This window comes from Larus michahellis, chromosome 2 (genome assembly GCF_964199755.1).
Source record: "Larus michahellis chromosome 2, bLarMic1.1, whole genome shotgun sequence".
Classification (NCBI taxonomy): Eukaryota; Metazoa; Chordata; class Aves; order Charadriiformes; family Laridae; genus Larus; species Larus michahellis.
The window spans coordinates 20,582,488-20,602,267 of NC_133897.1; the positions used below are offsets into that span (position 1 = coordinate 20,582,488).

The 19,780-nt window shown below is 40.4% G+C and overlaps 1 protein-coding gene across 3 annotated transcripts in view; it reads right to left on the minus strand.

The window, feature by feature from the left end:
* Positions 1-979: 979 nt before the first annotated feature.
* Positions 980-19,780, minus strand: part of ARMC3 (armadillo repeat containing 3) — a 68,426-nt gene continuing 49,625 nt past the window's right edge. For 2 of the 3 annotated variants that reach the window (XM_074574475.1, XM_074574476.1), the window contains 5 exons: positions 19,130-19,266; positions 11,657-11,749; positions 7,687-7,884; positions 4,183-4,345; positions 1,199-1,638 (listed from right to left, as the gene is read on the minus strand). In XM_074574475.1, the coding sequence (XP_074430576.1) occupies positions 1,429-1,638; positions 4,183-4,345; positions 7,687-7,884; positions 11,657-11,749; positions 19,130-19,266 (801 nt within the window). In that variant the 3' untranslated portion in view covers positions 1,199-1,428. Of the gene's footprint in view, positions 1,639-4,182; positions 4,346-7,686; positions 7,885-11,656; positions 11,750-13,238; positions 13,332-14,425; positions 14,527-15,424; positions 15,594-19,129; positions 19,267-19,780 lie in introns of all 3 variants that reach the window. The other variant, XM_074574474.1, reaches the window with a different exon arrangement.

The following is a 19,780-nucleotide window of genomic DNA, read 5'->3' on the forward strand; positions in this document are numbered from 1 at the left end:
CAGGAATCATCAAATAAAAAAGTGTGGCACCTCTTGACTCACTTGACAACTAAACTGCAGTTTTCAAAGCAACAATATGGGATTTAAGTGTTTATATGCTACCTAGATCTTATTTCTGAAACCCAAATGCATTACAATTTTGAAGTGACAGAACTCAGCTAACACAAAGCTAAAAATTGTGAAAGACATAAACCAACCCTCATCCAACATTTTTGGATCATCAAATTCCACATTATACAAGGTTGTGTAGTATTTTTTTTATTTGTTTAGCTAATAATTTTATGTAAAGCAAGTTTATATGTCTAAAATAGAAGTTTCCCATTTTTAATTTTGAAAAAGTTACATTTTGTCTTTTTTTATTTATTGACTTTCATTAGAAACAACAGAAATTGCTTTGATTTTTCAAGACCTCAAACAGAACAAGTCACACTTTGACATTATGGTTCCAATACAAAATAATGAAATTCCAGCGTAGGAAAACCATACGAAATGATAGCTAGTAGGAAATTAATTCTTATTTTACTTCCATTTCCTGCACTTTCAAAGTTGCAGGTTTCTACACCCGATCGTGGCTGTCAGCGAGAGCATATCGCTATTCAGCAGCCCCCTACCTGCTACGTAGCAATGATAAGAAACACATCCTCACCTTCCACTCGGTCCTGCTCGCGTATCATCTATTTTGTTTCCAGAGTTCTTTTTCGTTCTGATGTCTAGAGTACTACTGAACATAAGGTAAAAAAAAACAAACATGAGGCCATATGAGTGAATTTACAACAGAAAGATAAAATGTCCCCCAAAGGGCTACCGGAAAATCATGCTGCCTGTCAGAGGAGGAGGGAGGGGGAGTGGTGGGATCACGCTCGTAAGCACTAATGAATTCAACGGATACAAACCTCTGCAAAGCAAAGCAAAGTGACTGTGCGTATACAAACATTAAAAAACTACAAGAACACAGACACTGCATTTTTTTATGGTTCTTGGGTTATTTCGCACAAAAAAATTGTCCGGTTGTTTTTAGGTGACTTGTTATTTCACCAGATGTCACGCTTCCTTGCTTCATGGATATATAATTCCTACAAATGTGCATGGGAATTGAAGGAGTGTAAAAAAAAAAAAAGGATGTAGTGTATTTGGGAAATAATTTAAACCTATTTAATAAGCATTATAATGTTAACACATACCAAATATTCTTGATCTCACAAATTTTAATCTGTAGTTTTACAGCTTAGTCTTAAAACAGTACCAAAAAATAAACAAAATTTCTAAGCCTTGAAGTTGGATATCTAAAATGTGTTTAATCAAACATTTAGGACAACATACCAGCTATGCTTCTTCTTGATAGCTGGACCTGAAACCCCTTATGTTTCATAAATATTAGCACTGCAAACATCTTTAACATAGTCATTTTGGCAAAATTTGTCAAGATGATTAAATATGTTTGTATTGATCTGCCTCTGCACTTCCTTGTTTTATCAAGAAGCCTGGCTCAAACATTAGATCTACCATATACTTTTTTGGAGGAAGCAGAAGCCCAGCTATTCCTTGAGGAGAGTCTTCAACCAATTCAACTTCATTCCACGCTCTGTTATACTCGCCACGAACTAAACTACAGCGAATGCCAATTCTGTCTGCTATCACCTAAAAAAGGAAAGAAAGAGGAGTTAATCGCAGTTACTACACGTGGCTTCTGTGATGTACAGCAAGGCCAAGAGATGCTTAAAAAGAAAACAAGTACCCGAAAGGCCAAGAGCTTTCTTGAAACAGACTTTGTAAATCTCTAAAGTGTTCCAAACTGCAAATGTTTATTTTTGGTTCCGCTTAGAAAGTGCAGGCTTTTAAATGTTATTTCTACCATATTCTATGCACAACACGAAAAATATTCATTTTAACTCTTTTCAGACACGGATACATTTGTTTATCAGCCAGTCCTTCAGATCTCAAATGAAGTGCAACACCCACAGTACCCAGCACTGTTTTTTTTCCAGTTGGAAGACTTATTTCTGAATAACATTTTGAAGAACCGTCTATTCAAGCAATGAGGTGCAGGTACCTTGCACACACACAGCTAGTATGAAATATTAAGTGCAAAAATGCAACACTTTTATCTGTGTAAGTTCAGGACCACTGCTTCGCTCCGAAGCACACTCCTTGCTTTTCAGGCCCGGGAATGTGGGAAGCAATGAAATGCGAGGCCAGCGCCTGTGAGATGAAACACCTGCCTTTCCTCTGTGCTGCGCTCTCACTGACAGACGCGTAATGGTTTCCAGCTACAAACCGGCTCCCTCAGAATGCATCTGCCGGGAAGGAATGAAATCCTGAAAGATTTTTAACTTGTTACAGGGATATCCGTTGCTTAGACTGCCATGGCTTTAAGAGAGGTGATCCGTCCCTACTGGCTCGGTATTGGGGCCAGTTCTGTTTAATATGTTTATCAATGATCGAACGAGGGGATCAAGTGCACCCTCAGAAAAGTTGCAGATGACACCAAGTTCGGTGGGAGAGTTGACCTGCTTGAACGTTAAAAAGGCTTTGCAGGGGGACCTGGACAGGCTGGATCAATGGGCTGAGGCCAATGGTATGAGGTTCAACAAGGCCAAGTGATGGGTCCTGCACTTGGGTCACAGCAACCCCAGGCAACGCTACAGGCTTGGGGAAGAGTGGCTGGAGAGCTGTCTGGTGGAAAAGGACCTGGCGGTGTTGGTCGACTGCCAGGTTAACATGAGCCAGCAGTGTGCCCAGGTGGCCAAGAAGGCCAACAGCATTCTGTCTTGTATCAAAAATAGCGTGGCCAGCAGGAGTAGGGAAGTGATTGTCCCCCTGTACTCGGCACCGCTGAAGCCCCACCTTAAGTGCTGTGTCCAGTTTTGGGCCCCTTACCACAAAAAAGACATTGAGGTGCTGGAGCGGGTCCAGAGGAGAGCTACCAAGCTGGTGAGGGGTCTGGAGACCAAGTCATATGAGGAGAGGCTGAAGGAGGGCAATGAAACTGGTGAGGGGTCTGGAGAATAAGTCTTACGAGGAGCAGCAGAGGGAACTGGGGTCATTTAGTCTGGAGAAAGAAGGCTGAGGGGAGACCTTATTGCTCTCTACAACTGCCTGAAAGGAGGCTGTAGAGAAGGGGGGGCTGGTCCTGGTCTCTTCTCCCAGGTAACAGGCAATAGGACAAGAGGAAATGGCCTCAAGTTGCGCCAGGGGAGGTTTAGGACGGATATTAGGATAAATTTTTCCACTGAAAGGGTTATTAAGCATTGGAACAGGCTGCCCAGGGAAGTGGTTGAGGCACCATCCCTGGAGGTATTTAAAAGATGTGTAGACGTAGTGCTTAGAGATATGGTTCAGTGACGGTTTTTGTCAGAGTTAGGTTGATGGTTGGACTAGATGACCTGAAAGATCCCTTCCAACCTAGGGAATTCTATGATTCTACGATTCTCTGAAAGGCTTCTTAGGACAGTGGAGGATACGCAAGCATCAGTGCTGCTCCAGTAGAATTAATTCATGCCCACAGACCTCATAAAATATGTCGGGAACTTTCTCTCCCCATGGATACTGTAAATTTAGGATTGTGCTCTTTCTCCTGTGTACTGTTTCCTAGGTCCTTCCCACTAAATGTGCTATGCCTTTGCTTTTCTTTTCCTTTCCATCCAAGAAGGAGAAAAGTCCAGCCACCCAACAGCCAAGGAAAAAGGATGGGACAGATAAGCTGTACCAGTACAGCTTCACATGAGGACAGAAGAAATGAATCTTCCCAGACTAAGAAACTAGAACCTAAAAGCTGTTCTACACTATCATAGAATATTGGATAGATACCAAATAAAAATTGTCCCAACAAGTGTACATTTGCAGCACAGAAAAAAAAGGAAGCTGCATAATTCAATATTTTACAGTTTACAGAAAATGTAAAATGTTTTGACTCCCAATCAAATATTTTGGCTTTTTGCCATTTATCAAGTATTCTGCTGATATCACTTAAGACAATTTAATGACAACAAGAATGTTTACAGAAAGAAGCGATGCTGGCTTTCATTCACTGGGAAATCAACTTTGCCAGTGAAAAATTACTTCAGTGTATACAAAAGATTTTGCATGAATATAAATATTATATTATACTGCTGCAAGTATACTTTAGTTTATAATACCCCTTTCATATCAATATGTTGTGTTGTAAAATAAATGTTAATGTACCTTGAAAAGTAAAGCCCTGTGGTAGAACGTCCCTTTTTTGACTTTCCCGATAGGCACGACGTTGCTTTTCAGTTCAAATTCTACTTCACTTACGTGAAGTTCCCAGCTGAAGTCATGTAGTTTGTCTCTTTCAATCGGGCCACCCATCTTGTCTGCAACAAACCTGTTCCAATGTATTATCAATTACATCTATAATTCCTCTTCTATTTATCACAAAAGTATAGCAAAATGAAATGTATACAAGCAATATGTGAATGATATATAAGGCTTTAATACTCCTGCTATTTTGCTTTAGTTATTTTATTAACTCATATTTTAAATATGCTCACTGTTAAATACAGGTAACCGTAACTCAGGTCATTCACATTTGTCACAGACAGAGATTCTGGAGAGGCCTAGTATAGGCACAAAGTCCTCAGAGAAAATCACCAATATCAGTGTAATTACTGAGGAACTTGCTCTGAAGCTAACATCTTCTTTACATCTTTACATCATCTTTACAGCTAACAGATTATGTGAGCTATGTATTACAATCTCTAGCCCTTCCGTTTGTTTCAAATAGTAATAAAAATGTGTTGAGTCAGAAGGGGAGGAGGAGGAGGAGGCGGCAGCCATATTGAGAGACCTGGACAGGTTGGAGATTCGGGCAGAGAAGAACCTTATGAATTCAACAAGGGCAAGTGTAGGGTGCTGCACCTGGGGAGGAATAACCCCATGCACCAGTACAGGTTGGGGGCTGACCTGCTGGAGAGCAACTCTGTGGAAAGAGACCTGGGAGTCCTGGTGGACAACAGGATGACCATGAGCCAGCAATGTGCCCTTGTGGCCAACAAGACCAATGGCATCCTGGGCTGCATCAAGAAGACTGTGGCCAGCAGGTCGAGGGAGGTCATCCTCCCCCTCTACTCTGCCTTGGTGAGGCCACACCTGGAGTACTGTGTCCAGTTCTGGGCTCCCCGGTTCAAGAAGGACAGGGAACTGCTGGAGAGGGTGCAGCAAAGGGCTACAAAGATGATTAGGGGACTGGAACACCTCTCTTATGAGGAGAGGCTGAGGGATTTGGGTCTCTTCAGTCTGGAAAAAAGAAGACTGAGGGGGGACCTTATCAACGCTTATAAATACTTAAAGGGTGGGTGTCAGGAGGATGGGGCCAGGCTCTTTTCAGTGGTGCCCGGGGACAGGACAAGAGGTAATGGGCACAAACTTGAACATGGGAAGTTCCACATAAACATGAGGAGGAACTTCTTTACTTTGAGGGTGGCAGAGCACTGGAACAGGCTGCCCAGAGAGGTGGTGGAGTCTCCAACTCTGGAGACATTCAAAACCCGCCTGGACACGTTCCTGTGCAACCTGCTCTAGGTGACCCTGCTCTGGCAGGGGGGTTGGACTAGATGATCTCCAGAGGTCCCTTCCAGCCCCTCCCATTCTGTGATTCTGTGATTCTATGTGACAAAAATAAAGCCATCGGTAATGATCCCAATATAGGAAAGCAACTATATCCAGGAAGGGTACTTCAACTTCTACATATGCTTTCTTATTCAGTGTTAGGTTTATGGTTGGACTTGATGATCTTAAAGGTCTTTTCCAACCTAAATGATTCTACGATTGGTTATATCGAAGCCAATATTTGGGCGGTGAGGGACATGTATTTATCCATTAAAAAGGATGTCTCAGTCAAAGAAACAGAAGATCAGAAATCACAATCTGTGCAAGCATTGCCAAAAGCATGTCTTTTGGGTGATTGTGTATCTACAGGATCAAGCCCCTACCTCCTCATAGACACCTTCACCTCCCCTGTGCATGGCCCTGTATGCGAAGACCTTTGTTCCTCAACATGTCCTCAGCCACAGGCACCAGTGTTATTGAGGGTTCTCACTCTGAACAAAGTGTTGCAGAGCTGACGTGGGAATCACAAGCCACTGCTTTGGGCAGGGAGCTAAAATCTGCGTGACCTCCTCTGCGGTAACTGTGAACGGGTTCTGTCCTCACCGTACGTGCAAGGCAACCTCAAAGGCCGCATTTCTCAAACCCTAGTGCCTGAGGAGGTGCTGGTTGTGACAGCACGGGTACAGGGAGCTACCGCTGAGCAGGCTAGGCATGGTGGCTTGAAGTGGGGAACTACTGGATGAGCCTGAAGAAGCGGGGGGGCTCCACGCAGTCACTTGTGCCGCTTGTGCCTGCAGCCAGCCCCCAGTAAGGAGAGCAAAGCTTCCCAAGCCTACAAGCACAGTACAGAGGTGTGCTGCCGTTGTTTAAAAGCAGAGAGCCAGCACTATCGCGTGTCCCCCCCTCTGCCCCAGCTCCCTCCCCTGTGAGCACAGCAGGAGCTCTGCTCGGGCTGCCCAGGGCTCTACAGCTGCCTTCTCCTCCTCCTCCTCCTCCTTGCCTTCCGACTCCACACACGCTGTCCAGGCAGCCCTTTAAAATGGAACATACACATAAAAATCCCTGCAGAAAACATTCTACTTAAATTTCCCGTGATTGTTTCTCTGGGTTATGCGCCTGCAAGTATTTTCGTTGGTGTGTTTGAAGAGGGGATTTGAAAGAGCGTTTTATGGATTCCACCTTGAGGAAGGCAGCGTGATTTATACACAGCTGGATAGTTAAGGATGAATATCTGTCCTGCCAAATTTTGCAATCAACAGAAAAGTCATTCCTCATATCACATTAGAGCACTTCATTAAAAATGAGAGTTAGTAGAAGAAACAAATTTTGTGAGACTCAGCGGGATCTGACGCCGAACTCCCCGGATTCAGGAGGCAGCCAGGAAACTGCTAAGATAGTAAAGGTTAAACCAAGGAGAAGATGAAAGCAGCACGCTGCTTGGAGATGACAGTGATTGGTGCCCAAGGCTGAGAAGTCAGTGTAACTAATGAATCACACATTGATAACAACAGTCTGTACACGCACCATTGCGATATTCTGGCACTATTAAATCATCAGGATGTTAATTACAGGAGCACCTAAAACCTACACTAGAAAAATGTCTCGTGCTTTTGGCTCCATAGGAAAACAAAATACAAGAGAGTTTCTGTCCCGAGGGGTTTCCAAACCAACTAGGCAAGAGAGGCTGTAAGAGAAACAACAGACATCCTACACTAAGTTGCAACAGTCTCAGTGTTAGGCGAGGGTGCCTCCAGTTCTTTGATGATATAGATGCTATGTGCAGCTGATGTGCTCCTTGGAAAGGATCAATACACGTATGTAAATGTGAAAAAAAAAAAAAAGAAATTGTCCATATGAATATTTTCAGAATGAGAAGTTTGTACCCTTTTGTTGCAAGTGGTATTTTATTTTAGAAAAATTAAACTAAATACAACAAATTTAGAAACAAGAAGCTTAAAATCTAAAATTATGTCAAAATTCTGGATCAAAGCTCATTTGGATTCCAATTAAGGATGGGAAAAATAAAAAATTTGGAAAAGTTGTCCTTGGATGAGAAAACTGTTATTTTACCAATTCAACTTATTTGCATTATGTACGGAAACACAATTCGGTACTCACTGCGCAAGAGCCACAACCTGTCCCCGGGTAGTAGTTAGTGGTAGAATTGTTCTGGAAGCATCATTAATGTAATCCAATAAAATGAAGTCAGGTGGTGGTAGCCAGTGTGAATTTTCTAGATTTATTTCATCCTGGACTTTAGATATAATCTGAGCAACTTCTTTCATTTTTTCATCTTCTTTTTTCCCCTTCCCTTTTCTTACACAGAAAAAAACCATACACATATTTAGAATACTGTAATCTCTAAAGTTCAAATTCTAATACAGTAGTTCTCCAACAGGACATTTTTAGACAAGCTGATTTTGGGGGAAAGGTAGGGGAAATCTTTTCTCTTGATAATGAATAGTCCAAAATCTACAAAGCTGTAGAGAATATTTGTGGAACATGCCCTCAGGAGAGTGACACTAATTCCATATTAATATTCCTGTAAATTCTCAGTTTATGTTTGTCTGTGGCTCTGATATGCTTTTCCCATACATGGATTATCTAGGGGAGAAGACACTTACCTACATACAGCTACATAACAACAATACCAAGTTTTTAGAGAGTACATAGGAAACATTTTTAGACAGTTACAGCTCGGTTGCATACGGTCATGAATTAAAAATCATGAACTCCCCTGAGTTTTTACTCGATAGAGATTTGGACTTCAAATAAAGGAACAAACAGTCTCACGAGCCCGCCTGAAACCTTGGCAGGACATGCCAAGCGGTGGTCTCTGCAGTTGCAAATCCACGTGCTTCAAGCATTATACAAACTACAACAGGGTTTGCAGACGGAGATTTTACGAGGGATCTGTTTTTGCTGACTTTTTTCATTGTACACGCTGCCTTTTTCACTAATGTTCAGAATCTGAAAAATGACTGTGATCCTGAAGAGGCACCATAAGCACCCAGCAGAGGTACAAATGAAATGCTCGTTCAGCTTAGCTGGTGCGTTTCACAACTTACGCAGCAACCACAAAATCACTATCTTATCAGAGGTATCATTAAGATCTATACAATCAGACGCTTCAGGATTCTTCCTTGGTGCGAACACAGGCAACTCGCGTTTTTGTAAACATTACGTCTTTTTTCAGCATAGGTCCCAAATAATTCCAATGTGAAATATGACAAAATTTCTTTCCTTAGTTTAAAAGTTCTGGCTTATTTTTTAAAATCCATAATACTTCTGGCATTCTTGGAAGGAAGAAAAAGAAATAAAGGACGACTGGAGTACACGGCTCCAGGGCACACTATCATTATTGTAAGATTTTCAAGTTATTCTTAAAATTTTTACAATGAACAGCACTCTTAAGACGGAAGGCACTGGATAAAGCAGAAGGGCATATACCATTATCGGTAGTCTAATTCAAGCAATCTGTCTTCAGAATACTTTGCAAACTTTTCTTTTACCTATTGAAATTTATCATATTCACAAAAAGCCCTTTTCATAGATTTCATAAAGCGCATTTTTTTAGAAGGATAACCAATTAAGATTTAATCTCCAAATTATAGAAAATCCACCACCCTCTTAAATAAACTGTTCTGGTTATTAATTACACTTATATTTGAAAAAAGCAGACAAACAGTTTTCTTTATCTAATGCGACTCTATTTAACTATAGCCAGGGGACTTTACAATGGTGGATTAAACAGCTACCTACTTCTCCATTTATACACTTATGATTATGGTTAAGTATATCCTGTTTAAAAAAAACCACCCTGAATTATTCCCACCTCTCTGGTGTCTGACTTAGCAGGTTTTCAAAACAACAATTTCTACAAATGGTATAATCCTTGTTCCTTGGCCATTCTCTCTCTGTGTCCCCTGCTCTTCCCTTCTCTTCTCCCAGTCCTTTCTTTTCTCTATGAAAAGTGCACTGCTAAATTACAGCGCTATAGCAGGAACATTTGTTCCCTTTTCCTATCTACTCAAATGACTCTTGAATCACTCTTATTCTCCTTCTTTCCAGTTTTCAGGAAGAACTTTTAGAAGACTCTAGTGTCTGAATTTGTAAAAATATTTACTTTCTAGCCAGCCAGGCTATGTGGGATTCAAGGTCTCGGTGTTTTTGAGCCTTGCCAGGTGCATGGATGAGGAGGAGCGAGGCCCGGCCTGGCCAACAGGATTATTTTATACGGTGAACATCACATACAGTATAAATTAGAGTGTTTGCTGCGTAGTTCTCTCTGTCCCTTGATGGTGGCGGTCCAGAGAACTCCTTGCCCCGGTGCCGGACCCCTGAGCCCTTCCCTTCCTCCCGAAGCCTCAGCGCTCGCAGTGTCTGACATTTGCTGTCCACTGCTGGGAGTGCACAGCTTCCTGCTGATAGAATTGGCTGAGTATAATCCTTGTATGTTTTACATTGGTATCAGGATCAATACTGGTTCTTTAGTGTTATTGTTAATGATTTAGACTTATCGTATTAAACCTATTTGTATTTCAACCCTTGTGTTTCCTTGCTTTTCCCGATTCCCCTTTCCAGCTGGGGAAGGGTCATCAGGTGATAGAATAATTGTCTAAACGACAATAAATTGTTATGGGTTTTCTTAAACCATAACAGTGAGGAAGAAAGCAGCCAATACAATACCCTACCACCAAAAGACAGCCACGACACCTATTTTCTTTCCTTTTTTGCATAGCTTAATGCCTTGGCTGTTTTTAGAAAAGGACTAAATGAGCATTGGAAAATACTTCCTTAAATGCTATACTGCAACATAGCATGGAATAAACGCACATTTATCAGTCTACATTAAATATTATCTTTTAGCCCAGCCAATGTGTACATCAGATACACAACTGTTTGATCAAAAATGTCTCTATCCGTCTATGCAAATGTATGTCAAACTATCAGCGAGGCACTTCCTTTACATCTAATTCAAACACTTCCAGCAGACAATTCCAACTGCCCTTTCTCTTCGCTTTCAACTATGGTTTATATAAAGTAGTATCACATTTTCAAAACAATGGCTTTAAACTGTGTTCAGTAGTACTTTCCAAAATAATGATGAACAGAAGCATATGATCAAAGGAAAAATATGTAGGAAGAAAGTCTAAGCATGTTTGAGACTTGGAGTCAGATACTGACCTTCAAGTAACTCCCATATATCTCACAAATTAATAATAATAATGATGTATGAATTATGGATTCAGAATGAATGACAATGGGGTTATAAATCATACAACTTGATCATGACATTCAAAAGCAATTATTTCATACTTGAAGAAAGAAGTCTTTGTATCTCTGCAAGTTTGCTATGTGAAATGGAACCACGTATTTGTTTTTTCCTGAAGAAAATTTTTTGCTTTCCAAAAGTGTTATGGTTGCTAACAGAGCAGTCATTTACTGTGTAACTGACATAAATTACAAGCAACCATCCATCCTCATCTCACACTGCAATAAACAAGTGTATTATCTCGTCAGAACAGGTCTCCCAGCTCTGCGCAGCTGCTTGAGACTATGCAACATGGTCTATGATTCCAGAGCATCTCCTGAGATGAAGGAATCCCCCACTGGTGCAGAACAAACTTAACCGGGGGTCACTATCTCCCCTTGCCTCCTGCTCCCTTTGAATAAACTGGCATATGTGTGCTGGGTGATGACCAGAGCATGCTGGGCATCAGGAGGACCTGGTAAACGAGCAGAAGCTAGAATAGGCCTGGTAAGACACTCAAGATGCAGTATCTACTCTTCTGCATCAGGAAGTGTTTGCAACAGGAACCTTCCACAATGCCATCCATATGATCCATTTCAGGTATCTACTACAAAATGATTTAAACTGAATTGCAGAAGTGCTTGCAGTCCAAATAACTAGTCAAATGTAAATGTCTGCCTTGGAAGTGAATAAATTCTGTATAGACTTATCTCACAAAGAGGGTCCTGATTTAAGTCAGAACCTCAACCCTTCACAGTCAGTAGCTATTATCTGTCAACAATTTGCATGTCAGTTCTAAACCAACTGATACACATATAATTCAACGTGTAATACCTTAAGCCTTTTTCTCCAGTGCTGCTTTTGCTCAGTGAAGACCGTTGTCCAGATAACTCCTGCTTTTCCTCCACTGGAGATACCATTGAGCTCCTGAGATTACAAAGCAGGTTCCAATTTGCTCTTGATTTCATCTCTCAAGCACACACAGATACATACATACACAGAAATATATAAGCAATCTAAGAAATCAACCATTATCTCTATCAATAAAATGCCTGTACAGACAGTAGGATGCCATAGTTCATGGATGAGCTCCAAGCTACAAACTGCAAGCACAGCACCTCAGTTCCTACAACAGACACTCCGTCTCTACCTTTTTTCCCAACCCTGCAGCGCTTAGCATTTTGTAATGCCCACCAACAACTAGAATCAAAAGCCCTGAGGCATGGCTAAGGCCCCCTGTACCATAAAATAGGGAAAACCAGGAAGTCAGGACTGGGACCCACAGAAACCAGCATGATAAATGGTCAGCAAACTAAGTTAGCTAACAGAAAAAATGAGAAGAACTGTAGGTTACGTCACAGTCCTACCATGGACTAGACACCATCCCACTGATAGCAAAGAGGCCCTATTTGGACTGGATTTGGAATCCTGAACATTCCTCTGGAATTAGGCAGAGCCTTCTCTGACAGGCGCTGTCGTGGTTGTGATTGTGCTGCTGTTCTACATAAAGAGTTACCGGTTCAGTTGGGAGACCATGGTTCAGTTTTCTTCCACAGGAACAAACTAAGCATTTTATATTAAAAGTCACCAAGACAAAGAACTAGAACTTTGGTCTCGGCCCTCTCAGGTCAGTGCCCTAACAGCTGAAGTAGAAAGCTCTGTTCATTATGCCCCTTCGTTAGTGAACACCTACAACGAACCAGAATGAGACTGCTAAACCCCAAATATCTTGTGATCGGCTCTCTGCAGGTGGGAGGGGCAGGCTCAGATCCTCTGTCTGTAATAGAAGTAAATTAATTTCCCGCAACAAGGTTAGAGATTCTGACCTGTTTGGTGTGAGCGGACGTGCCCACCAGGTCAGTTCCACAGCAAGGACGGCAGGACTGTACCTGGTGTATTGTATGGGTCAGAGGGAGCCCTGCAAGAGCGAGGCTTTTTTAGGCTTGTTGCTGTCAAAACTGGCACAGTTCTGAGCACACCTTTCTCACCTCTAAGTCATCTATGGAATTTCACTGGAAGAAATTTAATCTAGAAATAAGGATGCATGTAGGCAGTGTAGGAACTTTTCGTGGGACTGGGTTCTAAACTGAGAAAGAACTTCTACCCCAATTTCCGTGGGTCTTGGTGTCAAGCTGTAAAATAACAGCATTTCACTGCCTTCAAGGGATATTGAAAGGAAAAACAGCCAAATAAATGGGATATGTCCAAATACAGCACGGGGAGGGAGAGGAATAATTACTAAGGTAGACAAAGGAAGATTACTGCAATTAGGAGGTGAAAGAAAGACTCTGAAAACATATTTAACATTGCATTTGAGCATTTGTACTCTGTTAGGAAACTGTCTATCACCATTTTTCACTCAGAATTCTATTTCTAATGTTAGAGCATTGACAACTAGCAAATCTTAAAACAATACCTTGCTCTGTCTCTACTGCTTTTTCTTGAAATAGAAGGTGACAAGATAGTCTGTTCAAAAAAGGAATCCTGTGCCTTCTCCTCTACTGCAAGACTGAAACGGAACAAGATATTTTTGCATGTTATTTGCAGAGCGAGTATTTGCATGTTAAACCATGAAAACAGAGTTCTGATTTTAAAGGGCCGTAAATATATTCATAGGAAGTATATAAGTGGAAGAAATACCATAACCACTGATAAACTGGATATTGATTCGGGGATCAAAAATGAAGTATGGAATACCAAATGATGAACACAAAAGTAACTGGGGAGTAAGACTGTTGCCAAGGTGCAAAGGCAAGAAGCTGTAACAAAGTCAAAGAAAGAAAACCTGATAGTTAAAGATAACACTAGGGATCAACACAAAGCATGGAAATTTCATTTGTCAAAGATATTCTCAGACATCTTTACGGTGTCATATACAAGCTTAAAAGGGAAGCTAATGATACTGTAAACCAAATATGTGATGTGTTGACAGAGAAGACGGTTTTGGACTTGCAAAATATTGGTAGAGCATTCTTTGATCTGTGAGACTGTTTACAGGAAATGACTCCCAGTTAAACAAGCCCAATACCAACTTCCTGCATTCAAATCTAAGAAGATTTGTTAGGCTGGCTTCAACTTAAACAGAGAAGAAATGGACACAGGTTCTTTATCAAGCCCGAAAGCTCGGTGCTTGGCTTTGTCCTGCCTCTTGGGATGCTGTGCTTAAAACTCCATGCATTTGTCTGTACAAGAAGATCATCAAGTCATAGGTTTCATTGTCGCATGTTGACATTCAGCTTAGGTGACATAATTATTATGGCAGGTGACAAGCTTTGTTACAACTAATAAAACACGGGGTGTCCCACCATCAGGAATCAGAGGGTGTTAAATGAATGAGTTTTAGTGGCTGAGTTAAAAAAAACAACGCAACTGAATAAATCTTTTCTGTCTAGAGGGAAAAAAGGTTATTTTCCAAATTCTTATAAAATACAAATCTCTTGCCTTCTAGAACATGATGCCCTTCGCTGGGATTACAACAGATCTCTCTATTTTATATATGTGTGTGTATATATATCTATACTACGTAGTTTGTACTGGAAACAGTGGAAACGATAGAAAAGATGAGCTATTGCAATAAATGCTAGTAGATCAAATGTCACTCACTCTTCTTTTGGTTTAGCATTAATGAAGATTATGGCCCGCTGGTCAGTAAGCTCTCGCATGCTCAGTTCCTCCAAAGATAAAAATTTCACTCCAGGTTTTATCTACAAGAAAATTAGCATAAAAGATAAGGTGTTCTGTTCAGTTAAAGATGAAGAGAAAAAATATATTTAAAAGGTATCTAAAGAGTAATTTAAAATTCCTGATCTTTAACAGAAGACTTACATAAGAACTTATAAGGCCATTCAAAATACATGAAATTGTTTTCTTCTTCTTTTGCATTTGCTTCATCAATTTTCTCAGAGAAGATTGTTTATAAATGATTTAACTTGTAGTTATTGTTAACTATGTCATTCCAAACAGTTCCTGAATAAGGAAATGTTCCTGTCTCTGAAGCCTTTACAATATAGGATGGAATTTTCAAAAGCAACCAAGTGCTTTAGGACCAGGTATTTCACTGATTTTCAGTAAGACTGGTATTTCTAATTCACTTAGGCATTTTGAAAAGTCCTTCTCAGATTTATATCGAACACAGCCCTAACAAGTGATACTGGAGTCAGTTTTTATATATAAACACCGCTTTGTGAGAGAAAGGGTCATGACCAAGGCGAAAATATGAACTCTTTACTTCTTTATGTAAAAATAAACAAGCAAAAAGTCCGTAGGTCATTCAGTGTCAGGTTAGTGTTAAGTATACTGCAGGGAAAGAGACCAGAGGAACCAAGGTCTGAGAAAGGATCTGGAAAGGAACTAAGTCTGCAGAGCTTACATAGGATTGGGAAGCAGACTGCAGCTGGGGGATAGTGTGAAGATGATGAGATTTCATCCATGGAGAAAGATAATCAAGAGAAATCAGTATAAAAGTTGGGAAACTTCAGGACAAGAGAACAAAGTATTTTACATCGCCAGACTCTGGCTTTTGCTATAGTGCTCTTACTTTTTCTAAATCAAGATGAAAATTTAAATCTTTCTAAGTAGAGGAATTTATTTAAAGTAGTTTACCTGACCACAATCGTAGAATCCATCAGTAATGATATTACTTGATGATAAATATCCCATCCGGCTGTACTTTTGGGAGAGATTGTTATCAAGTAACTTTTCCAGAGCAGCTTCACTATAGTTATTTTTGCGCACTATTGATAGATTAATTTCTTCTAGGATGTCTAGAGCACTGTTAAACAAAATACAAAGGCTAATTCATCATTAAATACTAATTAATTGTTACTATAGAGTTCAGAGTTAGTTTTCAGCATTACCAAGGCCAAGAGAGATTCATTTCCAAGTGCTGCACAGAATTCTTTCTCTAGAGGAGGAAAACGCCTCGCAGTGCTCAAAAGCAAAAGGGATTCCTTTAGGCAGTTAAACTGTTACATAAAGAAATGCAGACAGGATGCCACGGCATTTTATCAGAAGGATGTTAGGACCACAGAGAAGTTCAGAAAAAGAAGGATGTAAAAATCGAGTAAAAGGAATAATGTTCAGAGCCGACCACGTGATACAGGTCAGGGAAGCCCTCTCTCTCGCTCGCTCTCTGTCCAACTTGCAATGCAATTTGCAGATTCCAGTTGTGCATCCCGCCATGTGTGAATCCTTCTGGTTTAGGACTGTTGCTGTGTCCGCGCGGCTGGCAGAGATTTGCTAAACACAGATGAGCACGGAAACACAAGCGGTTGTGTCAGCGACACCCGCATTGCAGGATTTTTGCAGCAGGGAGGTAGAAACAAATAGTTGTGTGGGGACACGGGAGGACAGGAATTCATTTCTTAAGCTGTTTCTGGTGCTGAAACCCACGTACTGATAAATTCTGACTTGAAAATCTTAGGAAAAACTCACTAAGAAGATAAACTAAGAGGATAAAGGAAGCTGAATCAGGAGAACATGGCATACTGCAGTTTTGTAATTTTTTAGGAATGAGAAAAAAAAAGAAAAAAAGGCAATATACTCTTGTGTGTGTGTGTGTACATATTCGAATTTATATCTGTGTGTGCCTATACACACAGGCAGACATTCTTCACGTGCTAAGGAATCAATATTTTACATATATATATATACACACATACATATAAATGAACTCCACATTTAGACTGCCCATTTCTCTCTGTGAACTACACAGGGAGCCTCAGCTGTGGACATTTACAAGGTAGACTTCTGAAGGTACGTCAGATGAATTCCAGAGAAAAAGTTTTTCAGGCAAGGCAAATGGCAACCTTCTCTTTTAGAAGAATCATAGAATCATAGAATCATAGAATGTGTTGGGTTGGAAGGGACCTTTAAATGTCATCTAGTCCAACCCCCCTGCAGTAAGCAGGGACATCTTCAACGAGATCAGAACAATGGGAGAAAATATTGGAAGAGCAGTACAGGCTCTTTGTCATGCAGCATACTGCAACAAAGTCAGGTAACCAGCAAGTAATGCAGGGAAGAATTTTAAAGGGGAAAATGAATAAGGAAAGGCTAATATGTACAGCAGTGTCTAAAACAGATGACATTACAGGCACAATGGCACATTACCCTCACATGGAGGAAAGACGAGTCAAAAAGGGACAAATACGGCTGCACCAAAAATTCAGTGAAGACCCAAAAACCGAAAAAAGGACTCATACAGAAATGGAAACACTGACATTTCCAGCAGAAAAGAAAAAGTAAGGGACAAACCCAAAAGACCCACAGGCAAAGTGAGACACAACTGTTCAGGGACCGAAACCAAAATAAATGTTTCATATGCTGCAAGTCAGAGAGGCAAATGTAGGCCTATTACTCAATGTGGGAAGAAAACTCATAACAGATGGCACAGAAAAGACTGAAGTGTCTGATGCCTTTTTTGCTTCAGTTTTCATAAAAGGGTTGCAAGCAGATGCCTGGCAGTAATACTAACAAGGAGGTAGAAATAGTAGGTTTAATGTGTCTTCAATAAGTTTGAGGGGACAAAGTTAGCAGCCCCTGGGGACACTTATCTCATACTACTCTATGAATTGGTAAAAGCAACCTCTGAACTATTTATAATTGTATTTGAAAATTCAGGGAGGACAGGCTAGGTGCCAGGAGAGTGGGGAAGGGCAAAGATAGCATCTAGATTTGAAAAACAAAGAACAAGGCCAAATTTCAGTGTCCAAAGAACACCATATCAAATTATTAAACAATCAGTTTGCAAGCAACGAGAGATAAGAAATAGCCATTATGTATTTGTCAAGAATAAATCATGTAAAGCCAATCTAATCCTTTCCGTGATAGGGTAAATGACTTAATGTATAGGCAGAAGAAGTAGATGTGAGATATGAGTTGACTTTGAGATATGTTTTGACTTTAATAAGTCTTTTCACATACTCCTACTTCAATACTCATGAGCAAGTCAGGGAAATATGATCTACAGGAAAATAACACGAAGCAGTGCCTGACTGGTTGAAAAACTATGCTTAATGTATTGTTATCAATAATATGCTGTCAAACTGGAAGGACAGATAAATTATAATCCTACTCTGATACTGTCACAAAGAAGGGATTAAATAAGAACAGTGCTATATGCAAGATATAGAAAATAATTACTGAGCTTTATTTGATGGTGGTCTGACCTCAGTTGAAGTACCTCATCCAGGCTGGGAGGTGTCACTTCAAAATGGCATAAATAAGTGAGAGAAATTCAGAGATGTGTGACAAAATGACACAAGATTTCAAAAAAGAAAAGAAATTTAACATTTTTACTTTGTCATGAAACGAAGATGAGGGAGGGACATGGAACATGAGAAAATTCAATAAGTTAAACTCAAGTTGCTGTAAAAAAGGTAGTTATTCAATCCCACTGAATGTAGGACAACGTGTAGTTGGACTGATTTGCTCTAAGGGATATTTAGAACTCAGAAAACTCTTCTAATTGTAAGGATACTCCAGCACTGGAACAGGTTACCTCGGAAAGCTGTGAAAACCCCTCAGAATTGGTATTTACACTGAACAAGCAAAAATATGTCAGTGAACCTGATTCAGTCTTACAGTGGGCAGATGGATAACATCACCTTTGAGGTCCTCTCCTGACCTAAATTTCTGAGATTCTCACTCTGCAGAATCCCCTCATAGATGGATTGTAACTATCTGTGCAGTAAGCAGAGAAGTGTCCAGCAGAGGGAGCAGAGCAATTACATATATTTTAATTTAGCAATAACTAAAAAAGTCACCCTGTATAAGGAGCCCTGTGTCATAATTCTTATAACCTTTTGTAGTTCAGATATTAATATATAGAACTTGGAGCTTCTAAGAAGGAATAAAATAGAGTCTCTTTTACGTGACAGTTCAGCACACCTGCAATTAACCAGAGCTTGTAAATAAAATTTAGCCTGTGTGTAAGAAGTACAATTTACTGTATATTGAACCTAGTCTACAACCTTAATTTCAATTTCATATGTATGGGGCACTGTGGCGTGTAATTTTGACTGAAATAAGTACACCTTCAATATAAAGCCTAATTCAGTCACAGAAACAATAAATGTTTTCATAATTCCAGACAGTTCTCTCTTCAGTCTTACGTTTTTTTCTTAAGGCTTCTGTGACTTAAAATCAATACCCTTTCACCTGTAACATCTGTGGTGCAAAAGTAGTTTCTGCTTACCAAAAAGTATAGCTTAACTTTGTTATTCTGCTACAAATATGTAAAGATTGCCTGAATGGAGGTCTCACTTCAAAATCTTCCCTCTGGCCCTTGATGCTACTTCTACTCACCCTAGCCTGCACAGTTCCACAGCAGTTAGTTCATCACTTGCACAGACCATAACAGCCAAACAGGCATTTCTTCTGACTTCTTTATTCGTAGAATGCAGCAATTCAACGAGGGGTCCCAGTCCACCTGCATTTCTTAACTATAAAAAAATGAAGACATTGCCACTTAGGTATTTCACCTATCCCAGCCTGTGAAGTTCACTGTCCAAAACACTCAAGCGTCGTAGACAAGCTGTGCCGGGCTGGCAGAAAGGCCATTTATGGGGATTCTGTGCTTCTGTGGACTCTGCATGGGCTGGAGCTGAAGCGAGCTTCAGAGCGGTTCAAGGCACACATCCCTCCTGGCTCCGCCGTGCTTTTCAGTTACTAGATCGTGGTGTGGAAACTGAAGAGACTGTGCAACCCAAGACTGCCACGGAGAGTGACACAGCTTTTTCTGTATTCTGTTGCCTCCTAGCAACTAATTTGCATCACAATGTATTTGAATTTGTATTGTATTGTATGTATGACAATCTTATTAACATCCTATTCTCTTGTGTGCTATGGTCTCTTTCCTATACACACTGGAGGAAATATTGCTCATTTGGATTTTTGAAGAGAAAGACATTTTAAGGACATCGGAGGAGGTAGATTAATTATCTATGCCCCTTATTC